The 18725-nt window shown below is 35.9% G+C and overlaps 1 protein-coding gene across 4 annotated transcripts in view; it reads right to left on the bottom strand.

The window, feature by feature from the left end:
* Positions 1 to 329: 329 nt before the first annotated feature.
* pum2 (pumilio RNA-binding family member 2) overlaps positions 330 to 18725 on the bottom strand; it is a 113404-nt gene continuing 95008 nt past the window's right edge. For 2 of the 4 annotated variants that reach the window (XM_048206270.1, XM_048206271.1), the window contains exons 18-21: positions 9088 to 9225; positions 7480 to 7605; positions 5978 to 6049; positions 330 to 2503 (exon numbers count right to left, since the gene is read on the bottom strand). In XM_048206270.1, the coding sequence (XP_048062227.1) occupies positions 2201 to 2503; positions 5978 to 6049; positions 7480 to 7605; positions 9088 to 9225 (639 nt within the window). In that variant the 3' untranslated portion in view covers positions 330 to 2200. The remainder of the gene's footprint in view (positions 2504 to 5977; positions 6050 to 7479; positions 7606 to 9087; positions 9226 to 18725) is intronic. The other 2 variants (XM_048206272.1, XM_048206273.1) reach the window with 1 other exon arrangement.

Below are 18725 nucleotides of genomic sequence, written 5' to 3'. Positions count from 1 at the left end.
TTATAGCCTAAATTAAATATAGATGAATCATTATTAAAGCTACAAAAGTTCTTTAGTCAATGAGTCATTTAGCTAGATTCTTTAGTGAGTAAATTTTCTCTGTTGCCTTTGTTCTTTCATAATCTTCAATGACTTTAGTAGCTGTCACTTTAAGAGCTGCCCTGCTGCACATGATGCAGATCTGACATGCATCCCAAATGTCAGGGCATGTCAAAACTTTTCCAGGCCCCAAATCAGCCTCAGACTCCAGAGGGTTAACTCATTCAAGGCTGCTCTAATGAGGATACTCGACAAAACAGACATTTTTGGCATTATTGTTGCCACTGATAAAGTCAGTGTTTGAAGCTGCTTTTTATTTTCATGCATGACTGATTTGTGCTGTGTTTGGACCTGGCTCCGCATGTTGTTACATATTGTTTGAATTCTCCGCTGTAATGCGATATCATGCGTAAAACAGTGCAGTGATTGGGTTAAAAGAGTTCATTCTCATGAATAATGCAGAGAAGTGCTCAGAACCGGATGACGTAGAATCGTGCCTGTCCAGCCCCAGCAGCCAATCACACACTCTGGATGCACACTTTGGCATGCTTCTACGTCAGATTCTGTGACGTTGCTTCGACTTTACTTTTTAACCCAGAAGAACGAAATTGCTCAGAAAAACGCAAACAACAATACCCACTTCTTGATTAAATTTAGTGATTGAGTGATGCGCAGCCTGTACATATCATGACCCTTTAAGTCACAGCCTTTTGCGATTTGATAGGGGGATTAAGCCATAATGTGCTTTAAATTTTAGTTAGTTTGACAAATACTTTGCCAAAGCAATGTCACAAAACAACGTTAAAGACCTTTTGTGCCACAGTCAAGTTAATGAATGGGAAACTGTGAATACAAACAATATAACGACTTTGAAAGCCAATTCGTTTAGTGATTTCACCTCACAGTAGCTATATTTCCAAAAATTTTTATGTGAATTGGAGCGAAACACAAAGATGTGCATAAATTCTAAAAATCCATGATTTAACGATTACCTGAGAGATAATACAGATTTTGATAAGTTGTACAGTATCTTTCAACATGCCATCTGATGATCATTCATGTTTACTTTGTGCTTTAACTAGCAATAAAGCGAAAGAGATGATCAGTTCATGTAAGCTTCACGCTGCTGCTTTGCTTGAACTGAGGCGCTACAGCTTGAACTTCAGTCACTCCACATTTAAGAGTGCAAAAACTGTATTTATTGTTTTTAATTTCATTATAAAATTTACAGAATTTGAAAGTTGAGACTTTGTTTCATATCAAAAGTAACAAAGCACAAAGCTTATTGCGATTTATTGGATGGAAGGCAAAGTTTTGCTCATTGATCAACTGGGCAGTTGGTTGGCCTAATGGTTAGACATATCAAAATTAACAAAGCACAAAGCTTATTGTGATTTATTGGATGGAAGGCAAAGTTTTGCTCATTGATCAACTGGGCAGTTGGTTGGCCTAATGGTTAGAGTCGGACTTGTTACCGAAAGGTCGAGGGTTCGAATCTCAGTATCGGCAGGAAATGTAGGTGGGAGGAGTGAATGAACAGCATTCTCTTCGACTCTCATTACCCACGACTGAGGTGCCCTTGAGCAAGGCACCTAACTGATCCCTGGAAAAGGTGGATTTCACCTATAAGGTGAAATGAGTCAAGTGTGTTTGACTCATTAGACAAGTAAGTTGAGAGAGATGGCAGCTTTCTCGTGAGTGGGCGTGGTTTCAGCACAGACACGCCCCAGCGTTTGAGAGCAGAGAATACTGCTTATTTTTTTCAAGATTTTGATAACTTATTTCATTTACTTGGCTTATTTTTTTTACATTCAAATTTGGCTGGGTGATTAATACATTTTTCTGTGGTGTGACAAACTCAGAACACATATTTAATATTGCTTTACACAGACTTTAAGAATCAATATTGGTTCATCAAAATGAGAATTAATTTATCAATAACAAAAAAAAAACTTTGACGTGTGATCGGAAAACCAGACTAACCAGTGGACCGATTTCACTGCACAGCGAGCTCTGAGGCTCATTTATGATGTATAAAAAAGAGCCAAAGTGGCTTCTCCAATTGCAGCAACTTTCATTTTTATTACAGATATTTTGCACCAATTTCCCAGGAAGTAACCATTTTGTTTTCATGAACACGTGTGATGGAACAGTGCTTTATTCACAAATGTTTTATGCAATATTCCAATTCTGCGCACAAGTTAAATTCGCAACTTTGGATGGAAACAGTATCTTTGAACAGTCTAAATATGGGATTTTTTACTGTTAATTGCTTGATTTTGTTGTTTGAAAAAAAAAAAAATAACTGTCTTTTACAGTAATGCCATGAAACAATTTCTGACCTTGCAAATTTATGCTGACTCAGAGCCAGAACCTTCCCTCTGACCTCCGCCACTATCTTGCTCTTGTCCTCTGGACGCCCATGCTCCAAAACATGCTGGATCACATAGTTACCGTACTGATCCTGTAGGTGAAGACAGGCAAAGGAGAGTGGAAGGGAGAGAGAAACAACACGTATGATATTACCTTAAGAGTTCATAAATAAACAAACCTAAGACAGAATAAGAGATGAATGACTAGTACAACAAGGTTGAGCAAGGCTTTAACCACACCCTCACAATAAAACAGCTGACCTCATTTCAATAATAGCAACCCATGGCCACTGATGAAATAATACTCCTTTATCTAAGCAATGATGTACCCTAATAATGGCATTTGGCAAATAACCCTATAAGAAACCACACAGCACCCTCTCAAATACACAAGCCAACATTTATTTGGAAGGTGGCATAAACATGCAGGTCAGTGTCAAAAGCTCAATCAAGATATGACATTTGGTTTAAACCCTATGTCTTTCCTAATTGTAGAGTGATCCATCAAATTGGAAGAAGCAGTCACTACTTTTTTTTTTTTTTTGGCTGGTTTATTTGCACAAGATTAGTTCAACTATTAAGGATGCACACTACAAATCAAAGTTGTTGGTCTGAGGTGCTCTGGATGGAGCAGGAAGAGAAAATCATTGAAAGTGCCAGAAACAGAATTTCTGAGAGATTAACAAAAAAAAAAAAAATATATAAAAAAATAAAAGTTGGAATTCATATGTAGAGAGAAAATTGGATCTTACGAAGAGAAATGTCCCTATTTAGTTTGACAAAAACAAACAAGGCTGTGAGGTTAGATGTTCGACAAATATGTCAGGACTCAACAAGGATGGCCAGATGGCCCTGGGCCAGCTGATAGAACTGTCACAGCCCCTACTAAGCTAGTGCTATGTTGTCTTTTTCTTATATTCATGTGACTTAAAAACCTAAGCATTTGGTTTTGGTTGAATGAACATCATGAATGAAGCTGTAATGTGTCAACATGCTATCTAGCGAGATATTTCATCTACCATTGGTCAGGACAAACAGTCCCACCCCAAACTCATGCCATTGCTTGAGCCACTGATGCTGTGCCAGGCTGCTCTCTATCAATTACACATCTTTTATACTTTCTGTCTCATACACTTCTAGTGTTGTACTTTAACTTCAAAGTAAAATTAAAAAAAAAAAAATAATGCCAGTCTTTCTGCAGTACCAGAAGTACAAGGTACTGACTCATTTTATACTACTGACTAATACCTGCGTATTTGTGTGTGCACTGTGTGAAGAGCATCAAATGTAATTTACAATGTTTCTTGGATGAGCTGTAGCCAATCACAGACATGTCTGCTCATCACAAACTCTGAGTTTGTGATGCTTGTGAATCCTCTCATTATAACCAACAAAGGGCAGACATGATGTAATAAGAGCTTTTTATAGCTCTTATTTTTATAGCTGTTATTTTTGCAAATGTGCAGAACTCAGTTAATGAGCTTGATAAATTGAAATCAATGTAATGAGTGACAGCTTCACTGATTACAAAGGAGACCACTTTTGCTCGCATTCTATAAATAACCCATTCACAATGGCTAAGAGGACCAATAGCCATGTGTACACAGTAAAGTAGTGTGTAAAGTAGTAAATTATGATGACTAACATAATAACCATATCAATTAATGGAATAAAAAAAGAATCAGATGCATCAAAATACACGTGTAAAATACAGTCTTGTAGTGTAAATGAAGACCTATAATAGACTGGTCACAGCAATGTTGACAAGAAAATCAGTGTTGGCTGAGTAAGTTTAGTAACTTTAATAAGCCTCTACATTTACTACAAACACTCTTTGTTCTAAAACTTGTAGTGTTTTCCTTTGCTCTTCATTTTATTACTGACTTTTCATTTAACTTTTTTAAAGCAATGATTGGGTGGCACGATGGCCAGGGGCCTCATTTATAAAACTTTGCGTACGCACAAAACAGGCCCTGAAAGTGCGTACGTCACTTCCGACGCATAAGTTGTGATTTATAAAAACAAACTTGACGGGAAAATTTGCGCACCTCCACGCAAACTCTGACCCATGCATACGAACATTTTGGAGACAGAGCAGTTTGGCGACACCGATGGTGAGCTGAGGGACTGACGGCAGATAAAGGAAAACCATTTTAAATCCTCATGAGTCATAATCATAAAATACAGTGCATGTGTTCACAATAACAGTTTAAATAAATAAAAGAATGATTAAACTCGTGTGGAAATCACATTTTCATTTTGATATACACATTTACATTATTATTACACTTTCACTATTGGTGATAAGCACTGAAATTACATTAAGCAGTCATTACGGAGAAGTTAAACAAAAATGATATGAATTTAGATGGTAGATGTGCTACTTTCGATCACTTTTGCTGTGACACGCTGTTTTAACGACAGCGAGGAACGCTAGGAGCACAATAATTCCTCTTTAAACTAAACTGCAGATGTTATGACAAAATATTTTAGCAAGAACAACGATCAGTGATGCACACTTAACTTGGAAATGATATGCAGATGAGGTTATGCATAGTAAAACTAGACATCATAAGATCCATATATGGTGATTTCAGGGAGGAGACAGGGTGGAGATGCACGTACGCACAACCTTCCACTGACTGGGATTTATAAAGGGATTTGTGCTCAGTTTATGGCGTACGCATGGTTTTATAAATCTGAATATTTTTGTGCGTACGCAGAATTTAGCTTTTGCGCGTATGTACACTTTTAGGATGAAATCTACACAAAGTTTTATAAATGAGGCCCCAGGTGTTCGCATGTTCTCCCCATGTCAGTGTGGATTTCCTCTGGGTGCTGCGGTTTCCCCCATAGTCCAAAGACATGCAGGTTAGGTGAATTGGACAGTCAAAAATTGTGTGTGAGAGCCCTGTAATAGACTGGCCATCTGTCCAGGGTGCTTTCCCCTGCCTCTAGCCTAAGAAACTGGGATAGGCTCCAGCCCTATGGGTTGAAAGGTCGTATAAAGGAATAAAGAGAGAGAAAGCAATGTTTACGTCATTTATAAATATTCAAATGCTACATGTTTTAATGTATATATATTACTTATAGTGCTTATAGTACTTATTGTACGCAATAATAACTTTTTTTTAAAAGAGTTTAATAAAATAAAGTTAAAAAAAATTATGTTCAAAAATGTTTTTGGAAATCGAAATTGGTATCGAAATTGTTATTGGTATTGGTAACAGAGTATCATGTAATTCTACTGGTATTGGTAGACCATTAAAATGTTGGTATTGTGCCACCAGTATACTTCCATATCACAGCCTTGTTCGCATCAAACAAACTGGTCTTTATAATAAATATGGCCTAAATAGTATCAGGATTGGATTTTAGGCAGACAGGGCAGGTGGCAGCCAGAAAGGAAGAAAGTTGTGTAAGGAAAAGTGTGAGTGAAAGGAACCCTGCAGAGCAAATAGCAACTGGAGAATAAGCATCTAGGTGTTAGACACAGGCTGGTTAGGAGGCAGACGAGGAGATGCCAGGAGGTTCTTGTGAGTGGGAGGAAGGCGCGTGACTCTGACCTTGAACAGTGCATCGCTGGACACTGTATAATATGTTTTGGGGGTCATCTCCAATGAAACGCCTTGATACTTCTAGATAAAATAAGTGAGGGGAGCAAGGGGTGGGTAATGTTTTGCATCATCAAAATCCATCAGCACATCTAACTGGACATAAGAACATCCTTCACAGAAACTGAATGCTACATCAAAGTAGGCAAAAGGTATAAAATGAACAAACAGGTCATGCAGAAAATGTATTGCAAGTCCACCTTACCCCAAAAAGTATCACAACCCTGAGCTCTTCTCATTGCATGGCCTCCTTTCCATTCACACAGAATGTACACTGAACAACAGTATACTTGTCTATAAAGTGACCGATCTCAAAACATAATTGCTGTAATGGGGGGTCATCTTCAAAAGGTCAAAAATGGCACACCTCAGAGCAAACCATGTGTATAATGAGATTACATTTTTAGGCACCATAGGCACATATTGTTCCAAAGACTAGGCAGAAAAGTTATACTGGCTTTTAAGTTACCTGATTTTGACTACATTTAAGAATTGCATTTATTCAATAAGGCATAACACAATCCCAGAAGAGTCGACTATTTCATTCAATATTTGTGAGTGTTTAGTTTTACTTGTTAAAGAACTTTGACAAATTCTGAGCAGATAGACACATTTAAAAATAAAATCTTTCAAAATATTGACTAATTCTGCACTCAAAGGCTTATCCAAATTTTTGTCCAATTAAACTCATTCTAGAATGAAAAAGTCCCTCCCCCATACCACTTGCCACCATATAATAGTAAATAATAGTTAATAACAGTTAATAAACTAAAAGCTACTGGCCATTTAAAAATGTCATTTAAAAATGAGTTTTGATATCTCTCTCCAACCTCTCAAAAGGAAAATAGAACTGACAGAGACTCAGCAGAGCTTAGCAACATGCTAACATCATACTGCACTGGAATCAACTGAGCATTAGTTGAGTCTCATGCATTTGAGTAAGCATTGTTGTCCATTAAGACAATTTCTAATCATTCACAGGTTAGGAGGCAATAAAGGGGCCATTCGCACAATGTTTTTGTGTTGAAATTGCAAGACGCAGGGCAGAGGAATGAAAAAAATGTCTAAAGATTTTTTTTTTTTTTTTTAAAGTCTAACTTTTAACTTGAGAGCTACATGTTTAGAATGCTGTGTCTTGCACTAGATGATGCAAAAGGTGTGAGATGCAAATGCAACAATCATACAAGTCTATCTAGCATCTGTTTATGAAGAAAAGCAATAGAAAAGAAGTGCAGTGGAATGCAAAAACATCTTTGTAAACAGCCCTTTAGAAGACAGCTGCCATGTAGGCAGCTTACTTTGGAACAAAGTCAATGACTTAAATTTTGCCATTTTCTACTGGAATTATTTTTTGAAAGATGAAAAGAGGCCACACAATAAGAACATAACTACTGTAAGAGTGGTACACAGAGACCAGAGTTTCCTTTTTGGATGTCAGGTTTGGGAAGTCATACCTGTCCCAGCTGCTCAGAGTGCTGGTGGAGTTCTTCCAGGATGGGCAGAGTCTGCTCCTGGGTACAGTGCTCCAGGATACGCTGGATCACCCGACAGCCATATGGATGAGTGGACAAAACAAACACCTACATACCAAAAAAGGACATAAAACACTGACACATCCTGGTGCATGCGTTGGTCAATAAAAGAACATTACATTATTGATCACATCTGCAACAATATTAGTGATTTTCTTAACTAGTGAAGGGGGAAAGATCTTTTGGCAAAGTATGAGAATTCCCTTTTTATTTAAATTTTATTTGGGATTTTACATCAAAATAAAAAGAAAAGATTATTCATTCTAGGGATGCTAGTGATTATTCAACGATCGATCAGCAGTCGATAATAATTTAATCGATAAAACTTATCGATCGTCGATCAAGCAAGGTCATGTACACGCGTTTTGCTCAACCACGAAACATGTAAAGCAGACAAGAGAAAAAATAAAGTGAGCAGGCCGGAGTTATGTTTGGGATTATTTTACGTTAAGAGGTTAGAGTTACACCTTCATGACTATAAGTTTGCTTGTGCAAACTGGTTATCTTCAGTACATGCAGCTCAAACAGCAATGCATGACATAACTATGATTGTTGTCATATTACATAACATTATAAAGAGAACAATATTGTAATAAAACATTGTGAATTCTTTGGGTTTAGTTGCTGTTTCAGCATGTTGTTACAGAAGAGCACATCCAATTACATTTGATTATTAAATAAGTAGGCCTAATTTAATTAAATGATCAATCACATTGACTCATTTTACAATCCCACTACTCTTATTTAGTCTAAAAACCCATTCATTTGGTGAGGAACATGCCGTTTTGAGCAGCATTTGCACACCCTGTCATAGTGTTGGCTACAAGCCACTGCAGTAGATGCATATTGCAGTATTAAGGCTAACGATTAATCGATTAATTGATCGTTAATTTAAACAACGAACAATCATGGGAATTTGTGTAAATTAACATCTCTAATCCATAACAAATGTAAACAACTATCTAGAACCTTATGTAGAACTAATTTCATACTAAGATAATCCTCATCTTTACTTATTTTAGGACAATCTGCATTTAGTCACTGCATTTTTGCATTAGTCTGTGTCCTAAGAACTAGTCTGACAAACTAGCAGTTAGATAAGTGATAATCAGTCTTACCCTTACATTCTCAAATTAGAGACTAATCTATTTTAATTCAGTTATGCAACTGACTTAAAAGTTATTTCTTAAATTATATTACTAACCTGTAAAACTAGTACTACTAGTATTAATACTAGTATTAGTTTAAGCAACAGGCCCCATCTGTAAATAATGTAGAGCAGTCCTGCCTACTGAAATATTATATAGCCAAAAAAAAAAAAAAAATTCACCATAGTATAAACATGATAGCAAAATCTTATCAAAATCAAAATCAATTAGCACATTCTTAACAGACTACCTTAGACTACAAAGGTTATTAAAGTAACTTAATAGAAATGCAATAATATTCATCAATATTTGGTCTACCACGACCATGTGTGTAAATCCCATTTCTGGGCTTTATAACAAACATGAGTGTCTGTGGAGATACCTGGCCCTGGAAGGCATCAATGATGAACTGAAGAGCTTGGGGTTGGACACACTCAATACATTTCTGCACCACATGATTTCCGTTCTGATCCTTCACACACTTCAGCACATGGCCATCCAACTCCCGTACGATGTCACTCTGACACAAGAAAAAGGAATTTAAACATCTTGTTTTAATACATGTAGGCTTAAATACATTAAAAAATGGTAACACTTTACTTAAAGCCTTTTATAATGCATAATTATTGCATAAATTACAATGTACATTATATTGCATTATATCTTTTCATAAATAACTGCAACTGCAAGTTAAAATGCATTATAATATTTTCAGATTCCTTGTTCTGAAATCGGTTGTTTGTCATGTGTTTTAATGCATTGTATTTTCTAAATGTGTAACAATCCAAAAAATAGTGTTGTTAATCCAAGATGGCACAGCAGTAGTTTCATAGTCTGCATGTTTGTTAGCAGCAGCAATAGTAATGCTTTAGTTTAGTGTTTCTAAACGGGGGCGATACTGCCCCCCCAGGGGGCGTTCAGAGAACAACGGGGGGCGTTGGAAGCAAGATTTTTGAAAGGGGGGCATTCAGGTGTTCTTGGGGGGCGTTAACGAGGTTACACCAAAGATCCAGGCAAGACAAGATTAAACTTGTAATTACTTGCAAAAGAATTGCCTACAACATTATAAAATCTGCCAGTTTAATGTGACATGTAAGCTATGTATCGTTTTTTCTTTTTTGCATCGATTTTTTTTCAGTCACAGACCAGCGCTAAAGCGCTGAATCCGGTGGTGGCTAGAATCCAGTGCTGACTAGAACCACGCAGCGGAGGAATAGAAAGTTGACAAACCATTAAAAAAAGTTTTGACGTAAGAATTACTTATATTTTCAAATATTTTCAATAAATCATGTTCCCATTCACTCCGGTGACGAATTTTAAAATTAATTAGGCCTAAACTAAATTATATTTATAAGGTAAAACTTTTACATTTTTTTTTTCTTTTACATAATGCCAATGCCTAATGCCAAAATGTTTTCTTTGTTCACCATGTAATTTATTGGTCAGGCATTATTGTTAACTCGTAAGACTGTAAGGAGAAAATGACAATTTGATGGATAATTTAAATACAGTGGCAAGAAAAAGTATGTGAACCACTTGCAGAATCTGTGAAAATGTGAATAATTTTAATAAAATATGAGGGATCATACAAAATGCATGTTATTTTTTATTTAGTACTCTCCTGAGTAGGGGTGTCATGATTCTCCAAATCCTCGATTCGATTACATTTTCGATGCTAAGGTCACGGTTCGATTTGATTCTCGATTTTTACATTTATTTTTTTTAAAGCACAGGTTGCTATGCCATTTTTCAGACTAGACTTTTATGCAATATAATCACCGTAGCTGTGAGATGTGTTCTACTTGGGATTTCGTAGCGTGGTTCTAGCATGCTAATTAAATGCCTAAAACCGGAGTTTTCCACCACCGAATAAGGTTCGCATGTCTGCGGCTATGAATACTCCTAACGCCTACGAGTATTCACACTGGAAGTGTTTGTACAGCATCACAGCAGCGGCTCGAAGATGCATAGTGAGAATTTCTTTACAAAGACAGCTATAAATTTGTTTTGATAAGTTGGTCATTTATAAACTTGATAGTCTTGAAAGTTTGTTAACATGGGGAAGTGTACAACATTTTCATATAAACGTAAATACATAAATAAATAAAAATAAATAAATAAAAGCCTCGTGTTATCCATTGCTGCTCACGAATGAGGTGAGCTTTGTGTTTGACATCATCTGCCGCGTGCACATGTTTACAAGACGGCAAAATCGTATGGTACACGCACATAGCATACTTTGCAAACTGTTGTTTGATGACAACGCGAACTTTGTCAACATAACGCACTGGAAATCCAAAATACTTCCACACCAGCGAATTCAGTGAAAGAGAAGGGGGTTCGAGTTCTGTCGATGGGTCTCCTGCATCTGCAGTTGCCATGCTATCTTTTGAGTGGCTGTTAGAGGAGGTTGACTCGCAGCACTTCAACACATGTGTTTTTTTCCTCTTGGCAAGCAACCGGACGTGACATGGGGGCGTGGCAGCATCGACGATTCCATTTTTTAATTCGAAGTTCGAGATTATGACTTAATTTCAGTCGATTTCGATTTAAAATCGAAATCGTGACACCCTTAGTCCTGAGTAAGATATTTTACATAAAAGATGTTTACATTTAGTTCACAAGACAAAACAATAGCTGAATTTATTAAAATAACCCCATTCATAAGTATGTGAACCATTGGTTCTCAATACTGTGTGTGGTTACCTGGATGATCCATGACTGTTTTTTTGTTTTGTGATGGTTGTTCTTGAGTCCCTTGTTTGTTCTGAGCAGTTAAACTGAGCTCTGTTCTTCAGAAAAATCCTCCAGGTCCTGCAGATTCTTCAGTTTCCAAGCATTTTTGCATATTTGAACCCTTTCCAGTGGTGACTGTATGATTTGAGATCTGTCTTTTCACACTGAGGACAATTGAGGGACTCAAACTCAACTATTAAAAAGTTTCAAACATTGACTGATGCTCCAGAAGGAAACAAAATGCATTAAGAGTCGGGGGGTGAAAACTTTTGAACAGGATGAAGATGTCACAATTTTTCTTATTTTATTCAAATATCATTGTTTTTCATTTAGTACAGCCCTTCGGAAGCAACAGAAGATACTTGCATGTTTCCCAGAAAAAAAAAAAAAGTACAATTTACCTTGATATTTGAATTAAAAAGTTTTCATCCCCCAGCTCTTAATGCATCGTGTTTCCTCATGTTGCATCAGTGAATGTTTGAACCTTTTTTAATAGTTGAGTTTGAGTCCCTCAACTGCCCTCACTGTGAAAAGACGGACCTCAAAATCATTCAGTCACTGCTGGAAAGGGTTCAAATATGCAAAAAATGCTTGAAAACAAATTTCTGCAAGACCTGGAGGATTTTTCTGAAGAACAGAGCTCAGTTTAACTGCTCAGAAAAAACAAGGGACTCATGAACAACCATTGCAAAACAAAAAAAACAGTCGTGGATCATCCAGGTAACCAAACACAGTATTGAGAATCAATGGTTCACAAACTTTTGAATGGGGCCATTTTAATAAATTCAGCAATTTTTTTGTTTTGTTTCATGAACTAAATGCAACATCTTTTATGTAAAATATCTTACTCAGGGCAGTATTAACCCCTTACCAGTCACCCCCACTTTTGGCCAGGTAGTGAAAAATGACATACCCAAAATAAAATGGTTGCTGCTAACAAGTCCTCCGGACTACACACAAAACCAAGGTATCATTTGAAAGCTGACACTTGACAGTTTATTATGAAAGACTCAAAATTACTCTAGCAATTACTAATAGAGAGATAAAAAAGCTCAAACACAATGGATATATTTTTTTTTCCATAATTGTTTATGAAAATGAAAAATGCAAAAGGCAGATTCATAGGGGCCTGGAAACATAAGCAAACTAAAGCCATATGTCTAATCAATATATGTTTAAAATTTGAAGGTGATAAAAGCAAAAATGAATTTTTTACAACCATTTATTTCAGTGCATGTCTAGGTACCTTTCCAAAAAGGCCACTCGGAGATGCCAAAGGGACATCTGGTAACCACCTTTTACTGTGAAGTATAAGTCGTCTATTTGATAATTTCCATACATTTTATCATTCCAATATGACAAAGCACAATTTATATACTATACCTGGTATATTTTTTTTCCTCTTAAAAGTTTAGAAAAATGCAATCCAAGGATCATTTACATACAGCAATATACAGCCATACCACCCTGTTGTTGCCCTGATGGCACATTTACACAATCGTAAATGTTATATTCAAATTCCAAGGATCATTTACATACAGCAACTGTTGTTGCCCTGATGGCAGATTTACATCAGTTTACAATTTTTCTATTCAAATGCAAAGGATCATTTACACAAAGCAATTTACCATCATACCCACTCTATTGTTACCCTTATTGAACATTTACACCAGCAGCTAATGACCAAGACTGCAATCAAGACGCTAGATACAGCACTCTCCTCCGAATAATCCACATTTTCTTCATCACTGCTTCGCATAAGTTCTTCCAATGCAGCAGCAGGAGAAAACAACTTCTGTGCACGACGCTGATCCATGGCTGGCGAATGCTAGCAGTGCGAGTGCTAGTGGCCAGCAGGTGTGTCCCTTATATTTGCGTCACGCCAGCAGGCGTGCGCTATTTTTCCTGGAAGCAAATTGTTACGCACACTAAACAACAATTTATTACTCGCGAGATTATGCAAATCAACACATAATCGTTATTGCATAGGCTAACGTTACATGACAACACAATAGTTTGCCATTGCTGTATTTTTACTTTTTTTCCCACTTATGTTTGCCTGTACGTAATCACACGTCACTGAAAGCGCCTGTCCACTTTTTTTTTTATACATGTATATGTGTCCAGTTTTCATCGGACATCTTCTGGGCTGTTCTCATTCATTTACAGACACTCTACTAAATACAGTGATAAGTTATATTTCATTGAATAAATCGCTAGATGTGGACAGTTCGTCGAATAAACATGACAGCGCACCCGTGAATAGCGCTTACAGGATGTAAACAATAGAAGTTAAATCGATTTTTATACCAGGTTGCATGCTTTTGGACAAATATTTACTATGGAAATCGTGTACTGGACTCTTCCCATGGAAAAAACGTCAATGTCACCATTATACTGCCAAACATTACAGTTCCACGACACAAAAAGGTAAGGACGCCCCCTCCCTTTTGTTGTCTTAGGAAATTGTTCACGGTCATACAGAATAACAAAAAACTACTATAAAGTTATCTTGATTGTATAATGCTTGTACAGATTGAATCAGCATTCTTGTATCTTTCACACAACTTGATAAATTTCACTCAACTTGATCATTTTACTTGATAAAATGTATTGTAAACAAGCGATCAATGTAAACAATGTCACACGTGAGGCCGTCGCCGATCCTTGAACGTAAAGGGGCTAAATAAAAAATAACATGCATTTTGTATGATCTCTCTTATTTTATTAAAATTACTCACGTTTTCACAGATTCTGCAAGTGGTTCACATACTTTTTCTTGCCACTGTATATTCTGTAATCACATTTAGATAAAGTATTAATTCCGCCGTCACATCTGAGCACGAAACGCTGCTTGGATAGTTTCAAGATAGTTCAAAATAATTAATAATAGGCTACAATAATAATTTCTTATTGTTCATATGTGTTTATTCTTGTTAGAAGAGTTGATTTTATTTTATTGATTATGAACAAATTAATCATGACAAACCAAATAAATTTAAAATTAATTAATTATACCATTGATGAAAACAAGCTGATACCACAAGGTATTTAGGCCTATAATTATAACAATTTTTCATGAAAAATCATGATTGTATTTATTTATTTTTTTCAAAAGTAAGATTAATGTAAGCAGCTTCTTGCAATACTCTCCTAAATGCGTAATAAAACCTAAGTGCAAACATTACCGCTTTAATGACCATATACGGTAGTTTTTACTGTCGACTTATCTACTTTGAGTGGCATGGGAGAGAATCGGAAGTTGATTTGTTGCCCCTATGACTTTATAATAGCATATTTAACTATTTTCAAATGGATAAAGAAAAAAAAAATGTCAATATATGTTTAAATGCTGGCTTTATTAAACTATGTTTTAAACATGTGAATACACAGTGTCATATGTCTATTTATTTTTAATATAGGCCTACTATTTATTAATTTATGTCTATTTTATTTAACATTTTTACATTTTACATGAATAATCAAACATTTAACATAAAACAAGTATTGCACAACAATTTTACATGTCTACTCATTTGTCCATTTTAAAATGATTTATTCATTTACATTTTTAGGTTTTAATTAAATTGATTTATGCCATTCCTTATTCTTTCGGTTTATAAGGTGTCACAACAAATCCTGCATTTCTATTTTTTCCATACATAATATAATAGCCATAATAATGTCAGAATGATCAAAGAAATTCAATATGCAGATGCAGATTATCTTGAGTTTTGCATTAGTTCAAATGCACGTTAAGGTGATGGAAACAATTTATTGGCATACTCATAGTGACCATTTGTGGGTAAAACAACATGGCATTATGCATTAGGCCCAACAAAGTCTGACAAACACAGCCCTCGACATAGAAATCAGATGTTTAAACTCATTTTGTGCACGTTCATGTGGAGGCTGCCAGTGTTTAACCATCCGTATTTCATCAGTTCTTCTGCGTCTCCTCACAGCATTTTAATAAAACGATGTCCAACAAAACAAATAGTTCTCTCTGAAGTCTCCATCACAAGTTCCCTTCAATAGGCTATATAATGCGAAGCATGAGACTTGCACGCTTAAGAAAACATCGTCATTGAAGTTTATAGGTTATATAAAACATTGAAGTTTATATGTATTCTTTATATCACAGGTTTTCAAACCCTGTGTTACGAAATTTAAAACTGAGTTGACAAGAATCATACAGTTTGTGTAAGTTAGCCTATGTCAAAAATAAAATTAAAATAACAAAATTTGTTTTCATACAATCATAGTATATATAATATATTTGACTTAACTGATTAACAAAGCGAAAGAAAAAAACGACAAATAGTAGCATATGCTGCTTACTCATATCTGTAAATTACAGAGTATTTAAGTTGTTTCTGCTGGTATAAGGAAACAGTTGAAGTGATCGCGCCGGTGCCTCTCGTGCGCACACAACATAGTCTAGCACTGCAAACTTGACGTCACAGCCTGTTCATCATCAAAATAAAACAGTCAGCCAAACATATAAAAAAATTACACTGCTCATTTTAAATACTCTGTAGTATCCTATATGTGCTTGGTCCTGCCAAGCACATTTTTGCTTGTGTGAAGAGGATTTTTTTTTGTCGATATGGAAACAGGAGTGAAGTACAAATCCTTGTTTACATAATAATTAATAGTTCAGCATCCAAATACATTGCTAATATGGAAACATTTGAATTATTGCCGAACAAGAGCGGTAGGCTGCGTGAGAACAGCGGTTTTTACTTTCAGTTTCGCTTCAAATGTATTTTTGGCGTTTTGGCTTGTTTATAGCTACTTGTTCTGTATGTATATTATATATTTTAGTATTCTTATGCTTGGCTTGGTCGCTCTTTAAAAAAAGGTTTGACAGCCACTGCTTTATATGTTGCTTATGTGTCAAAAAACACAAAACACGGCATGGACCACTTTTGGTGTTATATGAGAGGGATTTCCCCCAAATGAGGTTCTGGATCCAGCTTGTTCTGGCATAAATTAAGCCCTGCCACTGTTCAGTCAAATCAAATCTGTTATTTGGCTTTCAGTCACATGCTTTTTAATTATATATGAAAGCTGCAGTCTGTAACTTTTGGAGCTCTAGCGGTGAATAAACAAATTTGCAGGCATCATACTTTGCCGACTCAAACCAGTCTGAAATAGTCCCAATATAAACACTTATTATAGGTGTACCATAGTGATTCAGGATAAAACAAAAACACGTTTTGGAAAATGGATTCATAATGTTGTCGCTCATTATATAAATTTTGTACATTTTAAATAGAAAAAAGCTACGGATTTAATAATAATAATAATAATAATAATAATAATAATAATAATAATAATAAAAAGAAGAAGAAGAAGAAGAAGAAAATAAGGACGTGAATAATACATATTATTATTATTATTTTTATCATTATTAAAACAGAATAATAATCAGCAAACTTTCAATAAAGACATTTAGCCCTTGTGTGTGTGTGTGTGTGTGTGTGTGTGTGTGTGTGTGTGTGTGTGTGTGTGTGTGTGTGTGTGTGTGTGTAACGAAGTTTTTTCATGAAGGGCTCACTACTATTATGAATAAACATGCACCTCTGAAAAAAGGAAGAAAAAAAGGAAATATAGCTGCAAGCAGCGATGGCGGGCACAAGCCCGGTGGCACCGCCGCCCCGGTGGCTTCAGGACAACTGTGCACGGAGGGCAATATGTATTTAAACTGGGTGAATGTAAAAGGAATATGTCAAAGTCATTTGAATATGCTGCATATACTGGAGTCCGCTGGTGCACCTTTAACTGTGAACCACAACAGCTAGATCCATGAGATCATTTAAATTTAGATGAATTTCATGTCATAGGACGTCACAGGTCACTTTGAAATGAGTGCAGTTATCTTTTGCAGCTCAAAATTTTGTAAGTCTAAATCCAGTGTAAATCTCAGTCCAGTATTTATTTTAAGTTTATATATATATATATATATATATATATATATATATATATAATATATATATATATATATATATTTTTTTTTTTTTTTTTTTTTCTAAACCATTACAACATACCCCCCAAACACACACACACTTAACATGGCACACACACACACACACACACACACACACACACACACACACACACACACACACAGAGAGAAGGAGAAAGAGAGAGAGGTGCAAAGTGAGATGTAGTTGTAGATGATTTAATATCTTTTTAAACAATAAGAATAAAATTTATACTGTGGCATAAATTAGTCTTTGATAATCTCTTAATATATACATTCATGTCAAGTCACCTTTATTTATATAGCACTTTTTACAATGTAGATTGTGTCAAAGCAGCTTTACATTGATAACTGGTACATAATTTTGGCTGCACAGCAGCTCTTAAAGAATAGTGTGAATGCAGGCAGATCAAAGCACTGTTGATTATGAAATGTCAAGTCAAATGTCAAGTGTCCCCAACTAAGCAAGCCAAAGGCGACAGCGGCAAGAAACCCAAACTCCAACAGGTGACATCAGGTGGCAAACAAGTGGCAATTCAATAATACTAACTAAATACTAATTACTAACTAACAGTTATCATTAGCAGGTAAAAATGTTCAGATTGAATTTAACTTAATGTCTTTTACATTACTATTAATAAAATTATTAAACTAATTATATAAAACTATATAGTCAGTGCACTACAAATTAACTGGTTTTATGCCTTTATTTTGTTATACAAATTTATAGAAGAGAAGGCCTAAGAAATTTCTTATCCTACAATGCAGTCAAAAGGACTGTAAGGGTTGAACTGCAAGACTCTAACACACACACACACACACACACACACACACACACACACACACACACACACACACACACACACACACACACACAGAGAGAGAGATTGAGACACACACACACACACACACACACACACACACACACACACACACCCAAGTGAACCTGAGGGTGCAAGGGGGAGGGGAAGGAGAGAGGAAGAGACAGAGGCTGCGTCCGAAAACTGGAAAATGCTGCCTTCTGAGGACACATTTCAAGGTAGGAAGGCATCAAGGCACGTCCAAATCCATTGTTAGCTTCACTTCCTGTCTCATGAGATGCCTTCCTCAGATCGATTTTTAAAGAAAGCATAGATGTATCCTTAGCTGCCTTTGATATCCCACAATCCTGTGCTTTCCATTCTGTGACAGTTGAGCTAGAAAAATAAAGATGGCGTCCGAAAGTTGCGTTTGCTGCTCAGTTTGCTGTATAAATCACCAACATATTTCAATTTTGATATAATTTCTATCGAGAA

The sequence above is a fragment of the Megalobrama amblycephala genome, linkage group LG11 (genome assembly GCF_018812025.1).
Source record: "Megalobrama amblycephala isolate DHTTF-2021 linkage group LG11, ASM1881202v1, whole genome shotgun sequence".
Classification (NCBI taxonomy): Eukaryota; Metazoa; Chordata; class Actinopteri; order Cypriniformes; family Xenocyprididae; genus Megalobrama; species Megalobrama amblycephala.
This window is presented reverse-complemented; position numbering and strand designations above follow the sequence as displayed.